This window comes from Bicyclus anynana, chromosome 10, assembly GCF_947172395.1.
Source record: "Bicyclus anynana chromosome 10, ilBicAnyn1.1, whole genome shotgun sequence".
NCBI lineage: Eukaryota > Metazoa > Arthropoda > Insecta > Lepidoptera > Nymphalidae > Bicyclus > Bicyclus anynana.
The window spans coordinates 293,287-315,909 of NC_069092.1; the positions used below are offsets into that span (position 1 = coordinate 293,287).

Here is a 22,623-nt window from a genome sequence, read left to right on the forward strand (position 1 = left end):
AGCTTATCAAGTCACGTTCGTTGCGTTAATTCGAATCAAGAAAACAATCCGCCGCTTGCCAATGTTATAATGTTATGACTGCAATCGCTATCGTGACGATTTACACAAGATGTGACTCACACTTGACCGCCATGTTTGACGTGACCTGATGGAAGGCCGCGGGTTAGGGTTCACTACCCTACTAGCCCGCGAACCCGCATATGAGCATCATGGTGGTTCGATGTTTTTAACGGCCTCCGTGGCGCAGTTCAGACGGAGGTCCTGGGTTTGATTCCCGGTTGGGCCGGTTGAGGTTTTCTTAATTAGTCCAAGTCTGTCTGGTGGTAACAAGTTAGCCCGCTTCCATCTTAAATTGCATCATCACTTACCGTCAGATCAGATTGTAGTCAAGGGCTAACTTGTAAAGAATAAAAAAAAACCCTCACTGGCAAGGATGGAGTCTCCATGCTGCAATGCGTGGAGACTCAATCCTTGCATGCATGCTGCTGGTTAAGGGCTACATGGCCATGGGTTCGATCCCGGCTCGTTGGGCTATTGTCGTACCCACTCCCAACACACTATTTCCGACTAATTGGTGGGAAATGGTAATATTGAGGAAACTTATTTAAATAGATATAATAAATAAAAAAACTTTATTTAATTCCATGTAGAACCAAAAACTAACACAATCTTTAAAAAATTACATTTGTAAAACTTTGTTTTATTTTTTTTTTAATTCACTTTTTTAAATGAACCCCTTAAAGGTAAAAGGCTCCTCTAATATTTTCCACCTTTCCATGTCTTTAGCTGCAGCTTGCCATTTGATCCCCGCTGTTGCCTCTATTTAATCTGCCCATCTAGCAGCTGGGCGGCCTCTCGCTCTTGTGCCTATTGGACCTGCCCATTTCACCACTCTTTCGTTCCACCTTCTGTCGGTACATCTAGACAGGTGACCTGCCCATTGCCATTTCCTTTTTATATTATGACTAGCTGACGCCGCGCGGTTTCACCCGCATGGTAAATATTATTAAAGGTTCTGTCCTCACTCAGGAGTCCTGACCTCCGGTTGCTCTCAAATGTTGAAAAGCGGAAAGGTTGATTATAGATAGGATAGGTACACAATCGAATAGTGCAATTCAATGCCAAGCATTTTTATCATCTAAAAAACAATCCTTAACACTATAATAAGATTTTCCTATATGCTGCGAGAAACAAGGTACCTAGTTAATTAACATTTCTTTTATCGCTATATTAGCTATCGAGATAGGTAGGATACCTAACCGTAGTAGGTAACATTGTCACATCATTTCGTTTCAAAACGTTTATGGCGGCCGATAACAACTGAGTTGTAATAAAACACTTTTTATAGATTAATGATAATTTCAAACGTTCTCCAACATTCTTGGTCAGTGTTCGGTAAAAATTGTTCATCTGTGCACCAGCCAGTGCCGGATTAAGGTGGCGTGGGGCCTGTACTAAATGTAAACAGGGGGCTCTTTTAGGTTTGAAAAAAAAACAACAAATACTAATTTGTTATCTCTGGCGTGTCCGTCTGTAATGGACAATTTTCTTAAATTTTCATGAGATGTATGGTGCAGATTTTTTTTTAATTTTCCATCTTATCCCCCATAAGTGCTGCGTATGGTATGATATGGATCACAGAAATTCATATGTATACAAAATTTAACTTTAATTGGTCCAGTAGATTCGGAGAAAATTTACTGTGACAGCCATACTGATGAGATACGCAAGCTATCTTTTAAGCGTACCTTTTTTGTAAATTACGCTCGGAACCCTAACAATGACTCCAAAAAAATTATAATTACAAATTTGTGTTAGATTCTAAACAACATGGTAGGTTAACATCGTTTGGAACCCTCTTCGTGCGAGTCGATATCCGGTGCTGGCATCAGCGTTGTGGGTTTAGCTTCTTCATCCGTTCTGCGATAAAAGATAGCGCTCATTTGAGTCAAACAACAATAGGTACTAAAAAAAACCACCTCGATATTTACAATTTATTTTTATTTAAAACATAAATAAATAAATACCTACCTTATTATATATTCCGCCATTGTCATAAATTATTTTTAAAATAATTTATAAAATATACCTATTTTACAAGAAAAGATAATATATACCTATCTAAGTAGATATAGATCTTCTATCATTTTGTCTTTGATTCTAAATAGGAGCTTATCTATTAAAAACAATATTAATTTTGTGTAATTTATGGGATAAGGGTTCGAAATATATCAATATCAGTTAATAATAGTTAAGGATTTCATAGAAAACTTAATTTAAAAATTATGTATTTATAAAATTTTTCTAAACGCCAAAAACGCTGTAGTCTATTCTGTGACATCACGAGGTTACTTGAACGTCACGTCACTCAAGGATTAAACGTCAAATAATTAATAACTAATAATTTTCTCAAGCCGTTTGGTATATATTTTCTATGATTTGGTTAAGGTTTAGTGTAACCACGCCACGTAACGCAATAGTAACGTGAACCATGAAACAGTTAAAAAATATTTAAAAATATTTTTTTTATGTATTGATGTCTCAAAAAATATAATATTTTTTTACAATCTAGCAGAGCGCTAGTGAACTATTTAAGACCCTTTGACGAGTTTCTATGCCTGACGCCTCCTTCTGTAGGTATTACTCTAAATAATAACGCGTTTCTGTTTGCGTTTTAACTTAACTTATGCCGTCAAGTTACAACTTCATCTAAATCTAAACCGACTTCCTGAGGTAGAATAATTAAGTCCCACTCGTAGGTATATATTATTTTTTTACGATTAAACTGAACTGTTCAGTTAAATAGTCCATGTGTAGTGTCAGTCATTTTAACCGTACAGTTTTTTCTCATGATTTTGATTGAAATTTCTATTAGATAAAATTCTACAGTTAAAACTGAACGTCTATGAGGCGAGTGAGGCCCGTTTATTTGTTTTCGCATCTACAAGTAATTTTGTATAAAATAATAATTAAATCTAATCTAAAAGTAATCTAATAGTAGAAAATATATTAGGTATGTTAAGATGCTATTTATTCCTTAAATATATTGCAGAAAGAGACTGATATGATGACGTATAACTGTTACATCCTAACAACCAACTAACCAACCACAAAACCACAAGTTGCATCACAGTTGTATACAAGTTAACCATATTTACATCCGAACTCTTAATGATATGTACATCAGTGGTATTAAGCTTTACAATCCTGGCAGGTACCACTCGTAGGTTCGTTACCACTGCAAGCTGAATCCCAGGTTCTTCACTTGCACAAAAGTCTTAAATATGTGATCCCACAGCTTACTGCTAATTCCAAAAGCTGAAAAAGAAAAAAATTAAAGTTACACAACAAAAATCATTTATTTTTCTCCAAATATCTAATCAATTGTAGCTATAGAAACAGATATATCAAGTATCGATACGATAGACTGTGGGCACGAGGTGTTTAACATTATAGAACTAGAAGTAAAGGCAGAGGATAGAGAAGATTCCTATGACACGACGAGCGACAAACTCTCTGATCAGGTCAGCAGATCGTTTACGACGAAGTTTGGTATGAAAGTTTGTGTTTAACCTCTAAGGTGACAAGTTTTCAGCCAGGAAACCGATGAGGATAACATCTTATAAACTGCTGTACACTGTTGCATAACTCGATAGCGTCTAAGGGTTTTATCGTTAGTTACCTTTGTCGTGGTTCTGGAAGTGGTGGTTGGAGTGGTACCGCTTCATGGCGTACAGGTACGTGCCGTCGCGCGGCGCGCCGTGGTGCACGTAGTAGTGGATCATGTCGTACACCAGGTACCCTGTCACAGTAAGTAATTGCAAATATTAAACAATAGGCCATGAGAAATATATCATTTTACGAGGGCTGAAAATCTATCAACTCTTCCTGCTACCATTGGTATGTACGTACGGTAGCCAATTATGGAGTTTGAACTGTGGTGGCTTTGGAAGGTAGCAGGTTTCAAGTGTCCAGGTCCTGAATTGTTCAAGTGTAAGCAAGCGCACGTAAACGGTAGAAGTATGTCGCTAGTAGGTACCGCCGCAAGGTAGCGTATTGTCAGTTAACATTGGGCTGGACCTTATGAGCGATCACAAGAAAACGTGAGCTGGATGGAACAAGTGAAAGATCTTAATGGTGTTCAGGAGATGAGCCGTAGGGGGATGAAAAAACCCTGGCTGAGTTTGTTGTGAGCTCTGGCATGAGGGCATGTTTGAAATCCTCGTAATTTTCAGATGTCGAGTTTAATTAACATCATTATTTCATAACATAACCTGACGTTTCAAAAGTGCCTCTAATTGAAATACGACTGCTTAGTTTGATTTGAAATATTCAGTCACCTGAGAGTGCGCCGGTCAGCTTGATCAGCGGGTGCACGAACAGCATGGAGGCGGGCAGGTACAGCATGCTGGCCAGCAGCAGCGCCGGGATCGGAGGGAACACCTGCCGCAGCCCGTCGAAGGGGACCTGGCGATGACGAATAAATATCTATAGGTAGATACATAAGAATCACCTTAAGGTATAAACTGCTAAAACCAGGAAGCAGATTACGTACTTCCGTGAATCGAAAAAAGATTTCAATAAGAAGAGTGTGCAGTACAGTGAAACTTATTGGTATTCCAACAGAATTGTTTACTTTAGTACCTTAATCCAGATCAGTCAGAAAGCTTGATCTAAGTTTTTTGGAAGTTCAACGGCTAATGTGATGATGAACACAGATATCTATATAACCAGGGACGTAGCGTAGCACCGCTCTAACAGCCGTATCAATGATACGGGGCCCTCAGACTGCAGGGGCCCCTTACGTGTGAAAGCTAAAATTAATCAATGTCCTTTGGTTTGAAGGAACCTATGAATTCCAGTATATTCATAGGTTCTTTATACATCTTTCTTGATTCTTTCTACCCTTCATTTGAACAGTCGAACTGTTCAGTTAAATCGGCCGTGTATAGTGTACATCATTTTACTGTACATTTTTTCTAATGATTTTGATTGAAATTACGACTAGATAAAACTGTACAGTTAAAACTGAAGGTCAGTAGCGCCTCATAGCCAAATTTAAGTTGAAAATAGTGTTTATAAAAATTCGCGTTTATTTATAACTATAATTTTTGAATTTGCTAAATTTATGTCATATCTTTAACCTTGTCAGGTAAATAGTTATTTTTTTTTGCCGCTATACAATAGACATTATTTTTATAAACACTCTAATCGGCACTTCTACTTAGTTTATGCGTTTGCCTATTATTACGATGGTTAGTTTTATGACGGAATAATTAATCAATATGTTGTTTTACAAAAACATACATATCGAAGATTATATCGAACATACATATCGAAGAAGACAGAGCAAGTATAAGTAGATTCTTTTTCTTAAATAAGGGCTGGATAAGCAGCGCCAGATAAAGTGCGTATACATTTGTTTTGTTACCTTATGATGCATCCCATGTATGAGGAAATGTATCTGTATGAGCGTGACGGAGGCGCCGGGGTCGTGGTGGAACACCCAGCGGTGCAGCGAGTACTCCAGCAGCGTCCACAGGAAAAAGCCGAACACCAGGTGGCCCGCGAACTCTAGCCTCGATATACCGCTCTCCTCGCACGAATCTGTGGAGACAGACATCACAGACGATGCACCATCAAGTCGTTTCATAAATAGGTTGGTAAGGACATATCGAGTAGGTAAGAAGCCGCAAATGAAAATTCAAAAAAATTTTAACTGTTCCATTTTCATTTCTCAATAGGCAATGATAATTTTATACTATAGATCGGTTACGTCCCTACAAAGTAATTGTCAATAGGTATACCTCAGCTAGCCCACGACTTTGTCCGCGTGTAACGCTTCTATAATACCGGAATCTGGCATATCCCACCCAGGGGCGTAGCTACCCGTATCAGCCGTATCAATGATACGGGGCCCCTAACGCGTGAAAGCAAAAATTAGTTAAATGTAGGTAATAATTATCAATGTACAATCTCACTTAACTCCTTGCAAGCGTGCGCCCAACAAATAGAATTAGTCATTATCATATTATTAATTTTTTCGTATCTTTTTTTGAGAAATCTTTACCCGTAATTAATTGGGCCTCCCAACTAATTATGTTTCGCGGCCCCTCCATGCACGCTACGCCACTGATCCCACCACGCATTGTTTTGTTATAATTTCCAAGGTATTAGCGTTTCCAATTAAATTTGTTCCATCCTTTTCAACGATACCTATTACAAAACCTCTACAAATTATTACCTACCACTATCTCATTAATCATTATGTCTATTGGTTAAAACAACGAAATTAATGAAAATCAGCTCAGCAGTTTTTTAGTTTATTGCGAATAGATAGACTGACGCGCAAAGGACTTTAATTTATAAAATGTAGGTACCTACTTATTAATAGGTAAGTATAGGTACTTATCTACCTAATTTGTAAATAACAATAATTCATCAATTAAGTATGTCATTATGATACTGAATGAAAAAAATATATCTAAGTAGATACTGTATCACAATAGGTAATACAAATTCGGGGATCTCAGTGAAGCCCGATTAGACAAATAAAACATTTTAAGAAATAGATAAAGTGATAAGTCACAATTATCATCATTATCACAATTCCCAATGTTCACTATATCTGTGCGAGTCGTGATAACCTAATTTCAGAATAATTATCTTAGAGCGACATTTTTTAAATCGATTAACTAATTTTAGAAGAAGAATGTCATACATTTCGACCGCAGTAGTGTAAGAAATGCCTGTTCTTCCTGAGATCAGATTATCTTGTATGTAGGTGGAAATTGGCTATAGCTATATTCGAATTAAAAGCGTTGAAGCAAAACTTTAGGTGCATACTTAATACGTCGCCTCGACAACAGCATAGGAATGCCACCGTTCACAGCATCATCATCATTATCAGCCGATGGACATCCACTGCTGAACATTCACAAGCCTGTTCTATGGGACTCCCAAACAAAACGGTTATGAGCCGCCTGCACCCAGCGGCTCCCTGCAACCCGCTTAATATCCTCGGTCCTCCTAGTGGAACACACAAGCTACTCTTTCCGGTGCGGAGTCGCTATTCCTGCACATCGGGACTCCAACATCCTTCGGCTTTTCGAACTATGTACCTACCCATTGACATTTCAGCTTTGCAACTCGTCGAACTATGTCGATAACTTTGGTTCTTCTGCTGATCTCCTCATTTCTGATTCGATAACGCACAGAAACACGCAGCATATAATAGCTTGCGCCATTGGGCATTGAGTGACTCTGAGGCTTCTTATGCGGCCCATAATTAGCGGCCGTAAGTTATTACCGACAACCGACAACACATCTCATCACATCTTTAGATCAAGGTACCTAATTACCTTACAATTTAACGTCATTTTACGTATTTCTACCATGTAAGCCCGATTGCATCGTAGAGTGCATCGTCACCTAGCCTCAGGTGAGCCGTGAGATCGCAGTCAAGGGCTAAAACTTGCCATTGAACAATAACTCAAAGCCCAGCATGTTACCTCCGCAATAGACGTGGTCACGGAACTGCAAGACGCCTAAGCCGACTATGATGGGCAGCCAGAACATGGGCACGATGTACCACGGCGTGAAGGTGAGGCTCTCCAGCACGGGGCTGGCGAACAGGCGGCACTTGCGGTACACGGCGCTGTTGACCCAGCGCCCGTAGTGCGGCGCCACCAGCTGCAGCTGCGACAGCAGAGGCTTCGACCAGTCCAGTCTGCTCTGGAAGAAATCAAACGGAATCATTTATACTGATACCGGGAAAGATTGCTTTGACTTTTCCTTTGTGTAGATACTCGTAGATAGAATATGGAAGTAAATGCATTTTCCTTTCTTCTCTCTAAACATTAGGTATGTGTGAAACTGAAGCAGCAGAGAGAACTGAAGCAAACAAACATGTTTATTTTTCTAAGCAACTGACACTTGATACTCATTCATAGTGATTGTTACAGATTCTAGGCACACTGAGCCCGACAACCCGCATTAGAAAACGGGGCGAACTTCAAAATTCTATACACACACCCTGGTCCTGTATAGCGGACCAAATGTCTGATATTTTTATAGTACGTATTTTTTGACTTTGACTTTTGACTTGAACAGCTCACGGCCTTCGCAAGGAAACGTACCGGTGTCGATAATAAATAATTAGGCCGTGATGAGGAGCGAAATTCTGCGCCTTGTTAAATGGCACTTAGCGGAACACTCCCGCACGCGTATAGTGGCGAACTACCGGCGGTGCTGTAATACGTATTTGTTTTGGTAAACATCGTTGTAATCGACTATTGAACATCAACTAAAAAATAACGTAATAATAACGTAAAGTCTGAGCTGAAGTACCTCACCGCACCGGTGGGATGCATTCGTACAAATATCTTATCATAGAAATATGGTCATGAGCCTGTAACCGTTTGATTCTACTTATTAATAGATTCAGCTACTGCGATACATTTAGGTCACACTAAAAACCAATTCATTTTGACAATAAATATTGAACAGTAAAAAATAAAAATGTTAAAGGCGTACGAAGGGTGACTTCCCTTTCCCTTTACACTGTCCCCTAAATTGGTCAACCTCCCAATGTGTAGTTGTGGACTTGTAGCGTGTCGCAGAGAGCCGTAGCTCGTAGCTGTCTCGTAGCACAGGAGCGTAATGTTTACAAATCCTTAAAGGATTCGCCAACCTCACCTGCCGGCTGTAAGCTCCTCGGCTGATGAAAGTTATCTCTATTACGTACTAAATTGTAATAAACGTTTATTTCTAGTTCAGTTGACCAGCACTTTTGATATACAAACATACATAATTTCAGGTCAAAATGAGAACGCACTTTTTGTTAGGAAATATCCACTGAAACTATATTTATCAAAATATGATTTCAATGCCATAAATCGCTGTTAGTATTGATGTACGTAAAGAATAGCTACAGAAAGTACCTATCTTTAATTAAGAATGAAGCTTTTCCGATTGCCGCGGTCACGGCAATGAGCGGAAGCGGGTGAGGCAGCGATCAAAACACCTCAGCACTTGAGTTACGAGTTATGAGTGCACTCATATGAAATGAGTAGTATCGAAACAGGCAAAACTTTCGCCAGTCAAAATACCTACTGAACATGCTTCTTAAAAACATACTTTTGAAACGTATTCATTTTGGATTGAAACTTAATCATTTAACCTATAGAACATAGTATTCATTTTAACTTTAGATATACCTGTACGCATTTCTGAGTAAGGTATAATTTATTGTCCAACTACGAGGCTATCGACCTCGTATTGGACAACAAATTATTCAGGAAACAATTGAAAATTATCACTGCTTTACGAGGGCAGTGGTGTCTGTCGTGCAAGCCTTCTGATGGTTAGTTTTTTTTTAAAAAGAATATTTGCCATATCTTTTAAATATGACCAATTCCCATTCCTTCCCAAAAAGTCGGGAAAAACTGTATTAGGAGAGCTTCACCGTTGAGCTATTGAGGCTCTAATTGAACCGTATTAGTCCGGCTTTCGACATGACAAGCTTTCGCTTATTAAAATTTTGAAGCCATGAAGTATGACTGGTAGCCGCTACAGCGCCCGCTGTAGTTAGCGGTTCGTGGCCGCTGTCGAAAATTACCATTCATTAGCGCAGCGGTCGATAGCGGGCAATCCCAAAATGAGTAGATACGACACGCCGATAACAGCTGACCTCAATATTTAATTGTCTTTTACGCGATGGACTTGGTCGTAATAGGCACGTCATGGTCACGACGATTATTATCAATATGTATACAAATAGGTAGGTATATCCCAATTATTAAAAAAAAACACTGCAGCGGCGAGTCTACGACTCTACCATAGGTTCGGTGGTAGACGTAGAGTCGCTACATGTACAGTTTCTGCTGAATAGCTGGCAAGAAACACAATAGTTGTTCTTTAAAATAGTAGATTGTTATACAAGGGGCTAAAAAGAACTATTATATACGAGGTAGGCGAGGGCCGCCTAAATAAAAACCGAGTTTATAATGGGTTTAGCCCCACGTGTTACACTCTGCTTTTCACTACGTTTGCGAGAAAATAGAATAGTTTAGTACAATATTTAATGATTTATTTTAATTGAAAATTAAATGTACAAAGTCTACAATTTTGGATATTAAAGGAGATGCTTTTACCCAGTAACATAATTTCCGACTACTGCCGGGCTAGCATGGGCAAGGGATAAAATTTTTATCCACCCATTATATCCACTGACTAAGGATATAAATCCACCCGTCATAGCATGGCCACAAGGGAAAGACAAATTAATCCCCGATTGACATTACGCGTGGAGATCTTTTCCTCGACTATGGCATATGGAGTGGATAAAATGATATACTTTGGGACTTTTGACATTTTTTTTTTGGGACATTTGACAGGGGGAGGGGGGGGGTTTAGGGGCGGGGTAGGGTTGGGGTAGGGGTGGGGTAGGGTAGGGGTAGGGTAGGGGTAGAGGTAAAGAAGGGTAGAGTAGGGATAGAGAACAAGTGCACTTATGTCAAAACGAAGCTTGACCGGGTCCGCTAGTATGATAGATACTATAGATACCTACTACAAACCACCGCAAAAAACAATCACCAAACAAAACAATGCCAACAGAAAACAGATAAATAATATGCACAAAAAAACCAAATATTATCAAATTTACGTTTATTTCGGACTATTAATATACCTAATGCCAATTTATAAGATATATACAAATGGGTTGACAAGTCTTTCCCTCCGTTTATCCACCGGGGATATTATATCCACCGACGTGCCCATGCGCGGTGAGTGGATAAAACGAGTGTGGGGGATAAACGTTTTATCCTCTCCCCGTGGATAAATTTCTCCCTTGCCCGTGCTAGCCCTGCTGTAGTACATTTCATTCCAATTTAAAGTTTTTTATTTATTTTTCAAAACAATCAGGACCTTACCTATAATGATTCTATTTTCGAATAAAACCTCCTCCGTTTTATAGTAGGCTAGTACTTGGCTAGTACTCGTAACAGACAAGAATTAAAAAAACAAAATGACTTTAGCCCCTAGAGGCTGAAATGCTTGTTTAGCCCCGCTGGGGAGTGGTAATATGACAGTGTTTTTGAGCAAGAGTAGTGAAAATGAAATTTTCTTTACATAGTTAAAATATAGATAGATAGGTACCTACATAAAATAATTATCATTACACAAATAATTAATTCCATTTCTTGTGTAAAAATGAAAGCCACCCCAATCTCCATTGGTGTATTTCCTAGGGTGGTCCTGGGCCCCATCAAGTCTGTCATTCAAGTCTATTTATTAGTATCATAATAGAATTCGATATCGATAGTTCAGAATCCTAGGGTGGGCACAGTCCATTCAAGCGTGGGTACGGCCCAAATATACGCATATACCAGTCGCTTCCAAGAAGGTAGCATCAATAAATAGATGGGTACCTAATACCTATAGTACGCAGCCTATACGTAGAACTATGCGCAGTAACACATTTTTGGGTGTTGGCGACGAACGGTAAAAGGCCACGAGTAACCACAACAATATGTTGACGCCAATGCCATCGAGCACAAAACTATCAATTATTTGCCATCTTTAATGTAGGTAAACACGGAAAAAACGTCTTAAACGTTTGATTATTGTGCCTGCCCAGAAAGCTGTCATATTGGTTCAACTATCTTGCCGCGGTCTACACCCACCTATTTATACTTATTAATAAAACTGTAACAGGTCAAATTCTGTACATTGAAGATATTTAGAAAATTTTGTGGAGGACAATAGACATCATCCATATTTTTTGTCTGTCTGTCTGTCCATCATTTTGTTGACCGGGCATCACACTGAAACTACTGAATGAATTCAAACGAAACTTTGCACGATTAAAGAGACATTTCACTCGTGTGCTTCCCGTTCCCGTGGGAATAATATATATCCTATAGCCTTCTTCCATAAATGGTCTATCTAACACTGAAAGAATTTTTCAAATCGGACCAGTAGTTCCTGAGATTAGCGCGTTCAATCATTGTTTGATTGAACGCGCTAACAAACAAACGCTTCAGCTTTTTAATATTAGTACAGATTACCTACTGTAGATAATTATTTATGGTATAATGTACGTTTCTTATCGTTGGTTTTTTTAGTAGACACTTAATAATAAATGAAGACGAGAAAGTAGTAAACATTTTTATAGATAGTAAACCATAAATAAACAGAGCAAAGGGCACGGTAGACTATGCTGCACTAGTTGCAATATAGCTAACTAACTTCCTACCTACTGTAATATATGTATTGCTGTTATCAGAACAATTGCATAACGCCGACAAAGGAATCATTTTTGACAAATTGATAGCACTACACGTTATCAGTGCCGACCGCAGGCACGGGGGTACCTACTTCGGATCATGGGAGCTCTACCTACAGATAGAAAATTAAATGCTTCGACAAATTATGATTTTGTTAATAGTCAAAATTACGTCCAACTGTCTCCAAGAACACATTAAGCCGCTGTCTATTTGTCTGTTTGTCCAGACTATTCTTTGGAACGGCTGAACCGATTTAAATGGGACTTCCATTTATTAAAAGTTATTTAAAGAACATAAAGGCTACTTTTTATCCCGATGATTCGCGCGGGATTTGTGAAATACTGAATTTTACTTGGCCGAATTCACGGGCAACCACTAGTAATGAATCTTCTATAACTATTACCTACCCTTAAAGTTTGTGGTATTGTAGGGGTACTTAATCTTTGGATCTACTAAATCTATTTCGAAAATTATTTTACCACTACAAAGCCACATTATTTGTGAGTCTCGTTATATGTATTTTATCTCCGTATGCAGTACCTACCTACATATTATGTAGACGGTAGCCACATATGAAGTTTGGATTGTGGTGGTGGTTTGGAAGGTAGCAGGTTCAAAATCCAGATGCTAAAAATTATTGTATAAGAATAAACTTTTTACTCTGATAAAAGTTTTTTTGATATTTTCTACGGGATATCAAGAGGAATCAATATTTATTATTTCTCATTCCGTGGTTGAGCTATTTATTTTCCTTATTTGACTGGCGACTGGCGTATCTAGGATTAATTCCTAGGGTGGGCCTGGCCCCCCACATTAAGACTACGAGTATTATTAGTATCTTATTAATACTCCATATAAGTAGGTAGCCCAGACTCCTAGGGTGGGCACAGGTCCATTCTAGGATGGGCGGCAACCTGTTGGTCACGTTTCACGTTGCTTTTGAGTCTCTCCGGGAAAACTCTTTCTGGGATTTCTATCTCTGTGGGAAACGGCCTTAGTAGGTAGTTAGTAGATATATGTAGGTAGGAATGCGTGACACAATACAGCTACAGGTGTAGGTATTCGTACCTAACTACCTACACTATCGATATTTGGGCACCCGCTTATCGATACTGACAAATTTGTTCTCCGTAAACTGATAACAGGCATTGTTACTGCGGTGACTGTTCCGTTTACTAAGTACAGACTAATAAAATAATAAATAGTTTAATATTTAATATGCGATATAGACATATACCTATAAAATGATTCACGATGTTTAACCACTTCCTTTATAACGCCAATAGATAATTGAATACCTGCATATCTACCATCGATTTTATTTGGATAATTATGTACTTGTGCCTACTATTAGCCCACCAACCCGCATTTGAGCAGCGTGGTGGGGCTAAGCTCTATATCCCCTCTCCTATAAGAAGGTCGATGCTGGGAATACCCAACAATATCTAGGTACGTGATTGAATCATATATTGTGTGATAATGCTGATGACATCACTACTATAGATATTATAAACTATCTGAGCTACTCGTAGCAGCTATGGGCCTCATAAGAAGACTCGCAGTCGCTCAGCGTCTCAGCAGGCGATGCTAGAAGTACCAATATCTACGCAATCGAATCTTAAATTAGGTGTTTCGTAGAAGAACTAAAGCTATCGAGTTCCGAGGTACAAGTAGCTCAACGAGTTTTAAACCTAAATCGGCAATAGGCGGGGCACATAGTTCGAATAGCTATAGGACACATTGGGGTCTCTAGGCGCTGGTATGGCAACCCCGCCCCGGAAAGGGCAAGGGCAGTATTGGTCGACCCCACACTAATTGGGCTTACGAGTTCAAGCGGTTAATAAATTATTTGCAAGTGCATGCAAAACATACTCGTAATTTGCATTTTGCTTTGTGGGATCGACCTTCGACAAAAATAAAATGAATGGACCGGCTTAACGACCTCAAAAATACAAGTCCAAACAAACTTCGGCACAAAATTACAAACATATTTATTGGTATAAAAATTGCTACAAAAAGAAACAACAGATAAGTTCTGTCGTAACAGTATCTGCGTGATAATAAGGGATTGTTTCCCTTTTGATTCATTGCTTATGGCATTGGCGTATTTTTTAAAAAGCCAAAGTCTGTGACGAACAGACCATCATTTTGTAAAAGCTTAAATTATTTTTGGTGTTTGGCGAAAGGTTCCCATAAAGCAAGGGGCGTCCGAGTTTTTTAAAGGGTAAGGACTAAACCCGGTCATGAAAGGGTAGGTCTAGGCAGTTGCATGCCATTGCCAAAAATATACGTACATAAAACATCGCTTTATATCTGGACAATTTAAGGTCTGAACCTTTTAGCTCCAAATTCCTAAAGCCTAAATAAACTCCATAGCTCCCTACCATACTTACACACTAGGACTAGGGTAGAGGCTACCAATAAAATCAGATTTTATAAAATGACTGGCCCTCAGTTATTCAATTAGTTTCCGTAATAAATTCCCATTGCACGTACTGATTGCGGCCAGCACTTGACTTCATATACAGTAAATGCTTGAGGTCGAGTTTAGGCGCCAATTATTATCAATTCAGTTAATTATATCTAACGTTAGAATCTTTCTAGCCATGAAGATGATCGTCCGCGCTCTAGCCCAGATTTTACGGTGTTTCTTAGGCAATTACTTCGAATGATCCAGAAGTAATAATAAAATAATTTTGTACGTTTATGGTGAACATAAATGCAAAACCACTTGGACAATTGAGAATCTGGAACCTTGAAATCTTCCATAGTTACCAGGGTCCAATCTCCATAATTGGCTACTGTACTTATGAGGTACTGTAAGAGGCAGTAGCATTGGCTGACAAACATTCAGGCTTCCTAAAATGAGGTAGGTATATCGAGGTATCTGCCCATCTGCCCACCTGCATCGTTATAAGCGTTGCATCGTTTAATGCGTTGCACCGTTTTATGTATTGCTTTGTTTAATGTGTTGCATTGTTTTATGTGTTGCTTTGTTTAATGTGTTGCATTGTTTTATGTGTTGCATTGTTTTATGTGTTGCATTGTTTTATGTGTTGCATTGTTTTATGTGTTGCATTGTTTTATGTGTTGCATTGTTTTATGTGTTGCATTGTTTTATGTGTTGCATTGTTTTATGTGTTGCATTGTTTTATGTGTTGCATTGTTTTATGTGTTGCATTGTTTTATGTGTTGCATTGTTTTATGTGTTGCATTGTTTTATGTGTTGCATTGTTTTATGTGTTGCATTGTTTTATGTGTTGCATTGTTTTATGTGTTGCATTGTTTTATGTGTTGCATTGTTTTATGTGTTGCATCGTTTTATGTGTTGCATTGTTTTATGTGTTGAATTGTCTTATGTGTTGCATTGTTTTATGTGTTGCATCGTTGTATGTGTTGCATTGTTTTATGTGTTGCATTGTTTTATGAGTTGCATTGTTTTATGTGTTGCATCGTTTTATGTGTTGCATTTTTTATGTGTTGCATCGTTTTATGTGCTGTATTGTTTTATGTGTTGCATCGTTTTATGTGTTGCATTTTTTTATGTGTTGCATCGTTTTATGTGCTGTATTGTTTTATGTGTTGCATTGTTTTATGTGTTGCATCGTTTTATGTGTTGCATTGTTTTATGTTTTGCATCGTTTTATGTGTTGCATTGTTTTATGTGTTGCATCGTTTTATGTGTTGCATTGTTTTATGTTTTGCATCGTTTTATGTGTTGCATCGTTTTATGTGTTTATTTCTGCATATCGTCTCCAAAGAGTAAAAAAATCTTTTGTAGGTTTGGGTGTACTCTTCTATAACAAGATCCCCAAGACTGTGTTGGACCTGCCAATGCATAGCTTTAAGCAATGTGTTAACAAAACATTTACTTAGTCGAGGTTACTACAACATTGATGAGTTCCTTAAAGATAAAAGCGCTTGGAGGCCATTGGATCAGCTTCCACCTTCACACAGGAAATAAAACTATAAGAAATTGTAATTGTTATCAATTGTAAATTATAATACTGTATAACTTTTCAAAAGAGCAACTGTTGAGTTTCTTGCCGGTATCTTCTCAGCAGAACCTGCCTTCCGAACCGGTGGTAGAATTTTTACAAATAGTCAACTGACGTGTCAAAAGTGCTTGTAAACTGAGCCTACTTGAAATAAATGATTTTTGTTTTGTTTTGTTTTGTTTTATTTTATTATTATTGAATACGAGGTATTTTAGGGCACGAGTCGTAGGTAAGGCGAGTACCGCTAAATACAAACCCAGTTTATAATGGGTTTTAGCTCGCTACTCACTAAAGATCAATTAAAAAAATTACGCATTCCACAGACAATAACGCTGCATTTCGTTCCAATTTAAATTTTTTATCAAATAATCAGGGCCTTACTTATACTCGTACCCGCATTTGATGATTCTATTTACGAATAAATCTTCCTTCCACAATAAATGACGAGATTTTTAATGTCGATATTTCGACCCTGTTGCATGGATCGTGCATTTAAATAAATAATATTCATAATGAACAACCACGAAATAAATTGTAAATCATTAAATCCTCCTTCGTTTTATAGAGGTCATTATTTAGTATGATTAAACTATTTACGAATTAAACCTTTTTTTTCCTTTTATAGTAGGCTAGTACTCGTAACAGACAAAAAGTAAAAAAATTAAAATTACTTTAACCCCTAGAGGCTGAAATGCTTGGATTTTCATTACTCTTGCTCAAAAATACTGTCATTACCCACTCCACAGAGGGGCTAAACAAGCATTTCAGTCTCGCACGGAGTATCTACCTACTTCCCTACTTTTAAATAGGTTTTAGTGTTGTAAGAACTATTTTTTTGTAATCAAATTTACACTGATCTTGGAATTATGATTGATATTTTCAAAAACGGTTCAACCGTACCTCGAGCTCCTCTAAAAAGGCGATCTCCTCTTGATCCTTATCCGCCTCATCCTTCGTGATGATCCTGCCGTTGGCGCTGACGGCGCCCGTGAGGTTGCCGTCGCCCGCACTCTGCACCCTGAGGTCACCCAACATGTGGTACGCACTGTAACTGTGTCCGTACAGCTTCATGACTTGCGCCACCGGCTTGCCGCGGAACTTCTCCAGCGTGTTCCTGCCCCCGGGGTGGTCCCGCAGGAAGCTGCGCAGGTCGTAAGTGTTCCCCGCGTAGCTCACCGCGAACTCGCTCGAAGCCATCGCGGACACCGCTGGTACGTTGGCTAGCGATGGACGCGTCCTCGTCTGCTGGCGGCGCGAGCACGCAGCGGTCGCGTGGCCTCACACCGCACTGCTCACTCGCAGGTGTGTCATATCGCCGCGAGACTCGTTAACTGTTAAGGATTATCTCGTTTCTCATATTTACGGGTTACTATCGGCAAACTGTTTCGTGACACGATAAATTAATTTTTGACACTTTCTATGTCACTCAATTCATTCATATAATAATAGGTGTGTCAGTAATGTTGACGTAGTTCATAAAGTATAAATTTCTAAGCTCAGGCCTCCTTCGTTATAAAAGACACGTACCTATATCTAAATGTAGAGCTTGAACCCACGAATCACTAATATGTAGGTTAATGATGACGATTAGATTATCGATCGAGAGTGACTACAACCTGAGGTGAGCGATATCTGATCTACGAGTAGATTGGAATCTTTAAATACTACCACACATTTATAATAATTAACGAAAGGAGGTTGTTATCCAAAGTCTCTACCGATCCTCGAACCTAGACCCTCCCGCGTCCGCACAACAGCCGGTGCGCGCTGTCCGTCACGGCACAAACTACTGCGAACAGTCGTACAGCCCCAGCCGTGGCTCGCTCATTAGGCTGATGAACACGGCAATAGACATTGAAGTGCTATTGATTCGAGGTGTTGTCTCTGAATTATGTCACTCGGTTAGTAGCAATTATGGCTCCCGGCTGACACGCTGCTACTGTAATTAGTTCTCGGACTATTTTACTTGTTGTGACGTCTAGTGGTAGCACCTACCTTACCGTTAATAATGGCAGGTAGGTACATACTTTTTTATTCAAAGAAAAGTTAGCTCTTGACTGCCAGGCGAATACAGGGAATACGCTTTCATGCCTGCACCACTAAACCAAATGTTCAATAGCCTACCCCTTACTAGACGGTACTTACGAGCACGTAGGTGTAAAGGTAGGTAACTACGTAGGTAGGTACTTCTTAAACGTTTTTACAATCAAAATATAATGAAACTTTATCATTAACCTAATTTTTGTAGCTGGAAATTGAGTAATCCATCTAATCTAAATATTTTATTGGTTAATATTATTGGTGGTATAATTTATGTGGTTAATATCAGCTACCTCCTCGTTTAAATGATAGCAAATGTAGCCAGTATTTGATTGTATAGGTACCTATTACTTAGTTGGTAGGTAAATCGTCGTCGTTATCAACTTATATACGGCTCACTGCTGAGCTCGAGTCTCCTCTCAGAATGCGAGGGGTTAGACCAATAGTCTACGACGCTGGCCCAATGCGGATTGGCAGATTTCACACACGCAGAGAATTAAGAAATTCTCTGGCGTGCAGGTTTCCTCACGATGTTTTTCTTTCACCGTTTGGTAGGTAAGTACCTGTCCTTTATTACATATAAACAGATTATGAAATGATTTTTAAATTACCCGCGGAATTATTTATATTCATGCAGGACCACACCTTCGTGGCCCCGCGAGTTGCTAATAGCGCGGATCGATACAACACTCGGCACTCTCAAAGGGTAGTAGCGGCACTAGACGTGTCGAAGCTGGATGTTGAATTGAATGATGGCATAGGGAGTATAATAAGAGCACGCGCGCCCCTCGACGTCACCAATCCGCTAACATGCGTCAACGACACATCTCGTGAAGAAAAAAAGACAACAGCGGTTGAGTTGTTCCAGTTCCGTCACTTTTGCCCCAACGTTACGATATTTTCGAAATTACTGTTCAACATTAACACATTAATCTTTCTCTTACGTCTCGAGATATGCCCGTGCGTAGCAGACCTACTGGTGCCGCCCCTGGCCAGCTCTCCTTGAAGCCACGCTGCGCTCGCGGAAACTTCTCACTGTAACTTGTTATTAGCAACAGCAAGGATTGACATCGATCGCATTCGGAAACGTAACACATGCTCGTTAGTACGCTTCGCATGGGAATACAATAATTGGATACAAACAGCCCGCTTGCATAAATAAGTAAGTAAAAATACTTCATGCCTTCCGAGAACCTGAAGTGCAGTTTACACCTACGGTTAATACGTTTGCATCATTATTATTTGCTCATTTATAACAGGGCTTTTTCTTTTTACACCTAGCTAGGAATTCGGACCTAGGGTCAATAATGTTTGAATTGTAATCATTAGCATAATATGTTAGACCGGGACCTACGGCTTAACATGCTCTCCGAAACAGGATATAACATCACCAGCTCATTTTTGCTACTGAGAATTTCTTGTTTCATAGTCAGGACTTGAACCCAGGACTTCATGATCACAAAACCGCATACCTACACTCTCTACTGGACCAAGGGCAAATAGAAATTGTCGGCTCTGTGGCGCAGTGGTACGCGCGGTGAATTTACAAGACGGAGGTCCTGGGTTCGATCCCCGGCTGGGCCGACTGAGGTTTCTTTATTGGACCAGGTCTGGCTGGTGGGAGGTTATACCATCAGGTGAGACTGTAGTCAAGGGCAAACTTGTAAAGAATAAAAAAATTATTTAGATAATAGGTAAGTATACTCTTTCACTACAAAAATAGCGTCAATATCTCAAGGGGTGGCTGGTGAGTGGTAACAGTCGAGACATCCTAGATTCGATTCCCACTAGCCTACATAATTACATTTCGTTTAGATCACTTGTAGGATTCTGTATATTGTCTTTAACTATGTTAGGTAGCGCGCGCACGGAAACGAGGATTAATTTAATACTGATAAAATTTATGGTGTATTTAATACTAGCGGACGCCCGCGACTCCATTCCGAATTCCAGCCATCGCTTTGGTGTCGCAGTGTTAAAGAGTAACAAACATACAAATTTTCGCGTTTATAATATACATATTTAATAATATATTCGTTATATAATAGTATATACATATAGGTGAATATGAGGGAATATTGAGTCCTACGTTTTCACACTTAAGAAACTAATGAAATAAAAAAAAATCTTTAACTAATGAAAAGCTATATTATAAGTTTGAAAACCATTACAATAGTTTCTGAGAAAAGGCTAACAGATTAACTCATCTCTCTCAAATCACACCTCTAATTTTTCATTATAATAATACCTGCTGATTTTATAATTGTGATTATTTAATGGATATAAAAAGAAACAAATTTTAAACTCAAACAAGTTTAATATTAAGTAACAATAAATAACATCTATGTCAACTACTAGTTAAAGAATTTGTTAAAACTAAATAATATTTAAGAGGTGTAAAATTAAAGTTCATCCCATCACCTTTCACACTTTGTGGTTTATTAGCATTCCTATTTTGTAGTAAAGTCACACAAGCTGATGTATATTTTCTTTGAGCTCTGAGTTCATTGATCTGTGACAGTACTGGGTCAGTCTTTGATATATTTAGGATTTCTTCCATTTTATTATCGTCAAAAGATTTGAAGGGACACCCTCCTTCTGAATAAACAGTATCACAATTTTGTATTTGATGGCAGTTTCTGCAACTGTACTCTTTCCTTCCACCTTCCAAACCATACATATGTCTAATACCATAGACAAACTTCTTTTCATCTTTTGCCCAATTGTGGCAACATGCAGATTTCCCATTTGGAGGTTTCTGATACTCTTCCCTCCAAAACATTATGGCTTCCTCCACTGGCATTCCAAGGTCTTTGAGAAATAGACTGTAATAGAACCTCTGGTCGTGAGTTAGTCTGTGTGTGTTCCTCAAGTGTTGATGCAAGTGGAGCATGCAAGGAGGAAACATTTTTGAAGCCACATCAACATCTAAGCTGCGTAACACAGTAATATTGAAACGATTTAAAGGAGCAATTTCTTTCCCTACTTTCCTGAGCAAATCTGTAACCCTAGGATCATGCCTTAAGCCACTTATATCAATCTTATACAGTCTATTTTTCAAATTGCAATGAAACAGATTTAAAAGATAGTCTTTCCATTTACTGCAGGGTATATGAGCTACACCATTCTCTAACACGACTTGTCTCTTAGCGACAAAGGCGAGGCAGTGTTTGAAACTAACGGATAAAGTGTGTACTGAGCAGTTTTCAGCACAGATGGAAGATACGTGGTGCGCCATGTCCCTCAACATGAGATGTCGACACAGAGCCCTAAGCGGTTTAAGGCAGTGTAGTTCTGAACATAGTTTCCTTATAATTCGCAATAGTTTTTTGGCAAAACATCTCAAGTCGTACGCCGACAGAGCTTTAAGTCTGCGCATAAACAGCATATCTTCCCCTCTGATGATATACTGTTTGAACTCTTCCCTGCCCTCTAATATGGCGACGATACACAGCGTGTAGTGCCCGACCACGTCGTACACGCTACCTTCGACGACGTATTCGTTGTAAGCGTTAGCTTCGCTTTTAACAATCGATTCTAAATATTCTAACCTCTTCATAACTACAGTCTCTAATAAATGCACTGGAATGTCGCCCTTTACGGCATTCAAATAAAAAAACGACATTTTCAATTAACCGTACATAATTAAATATATATTAGATAATACAAGATATACAATGTAAAAACCTACCGAAAAAATAAAAAATAATAAGTAGGTACTTGTAAAATGTAAATAAACAAATCAATGTCAAACACAAAAATTTAATATTCACCACAGATCACTATAGACTAGAAAATATTGACCACAGGTTAATATATTACACAGATATTGACAATGACAAGACAATTGATTATCCACAGAGGATATTTGTTCATATGACAGAGAACTAAAAAGTCGCATTGATTGCAATTGCATCCGTCCAGAGTTTATATTCTTTGCATCCGTCGCTTTAAAAAACTATCGTGAGAGCTGTTTCAATTTTATATTAAATAAATATTATTATAAAATCGGCTGAAACGCACGTTTCACCGAGTGTTCTCTGAAAGAAGAATCTCTGTTGCATTCTCAAAAATACCCGACCAAATGCGACTGGGACTCGCGCTTGAAAGGTTCCGTACCTAACATAACCTATTATCTAATTAAGATTGTCGGCCTTAGACTTAGAGAATATTTAAGAAATAATATTAGCTTTATGAAAACGGTTTTCCTTATAATTATTTTGTTCAGTTTAACTGATACTTTACAAAACGGATTCCTGAAAAGAGCATTTTTCCAATATATAATCTTTTATACC

The 22,623-nt window shown here is 38.6% G+C and overlaps 2 protein-coding genes across 2 annotated transcripts; both read right to left on the reverse strand.

Annotated features, from left to right (window-relative positions):
- Positions 1 to 2,030: 2,030 nt before the first annotated feature.
- LOC112043525 (fatty acid 2-hydroxylase) lies at positions 2,031 to 17,770 on the reverse strand. The gene is made up of 6 exons (XM_024078986.2): positions 17,189 to 17,770; positions 7,512 to 7,734; positions 5,432 to 5,607; positions 4,341 to 4,467; positions 3,683 to 3,802; positions 2,031 to 3,318 (listed from the first exon to the last, which is right to left on the reverse strand). Exons 1-6 carry the CDS (start codon positions 17,483 to 17,485, stop codon positions 3,233 to 3,235), a joined length of 1,029 nt encoding a protein of 342 aa, XP_023934754.2. The 5' UTR covers positions 17,486 to 17,770; the 3' UTR covers positions 2,031 to 3,232.
- A 2,855-nt stretch (positions 17,771 to 20,625) lies between these two features.
- LOC112043526 (DNA primase large subunit-like) lies at positions 20,626 to 21,995 on the reverse strand. Its single transcript, XM_024078987.2, has one exon. The coding sequence runs from the start codon at positions 21,951 to 21,953 to the stop codon at positions 20,676 to 20,678; it is 1,278 nt and encodes a 425-aa protein (XP_023934755.2). The 5' UTR covers positions 21,954 to 21,995; the 3' UTR covers positions 20,626 to 20,675.
- Between the last annotated feature and the right edge of the window lie 628 nt (positions 21,996 to 22,623).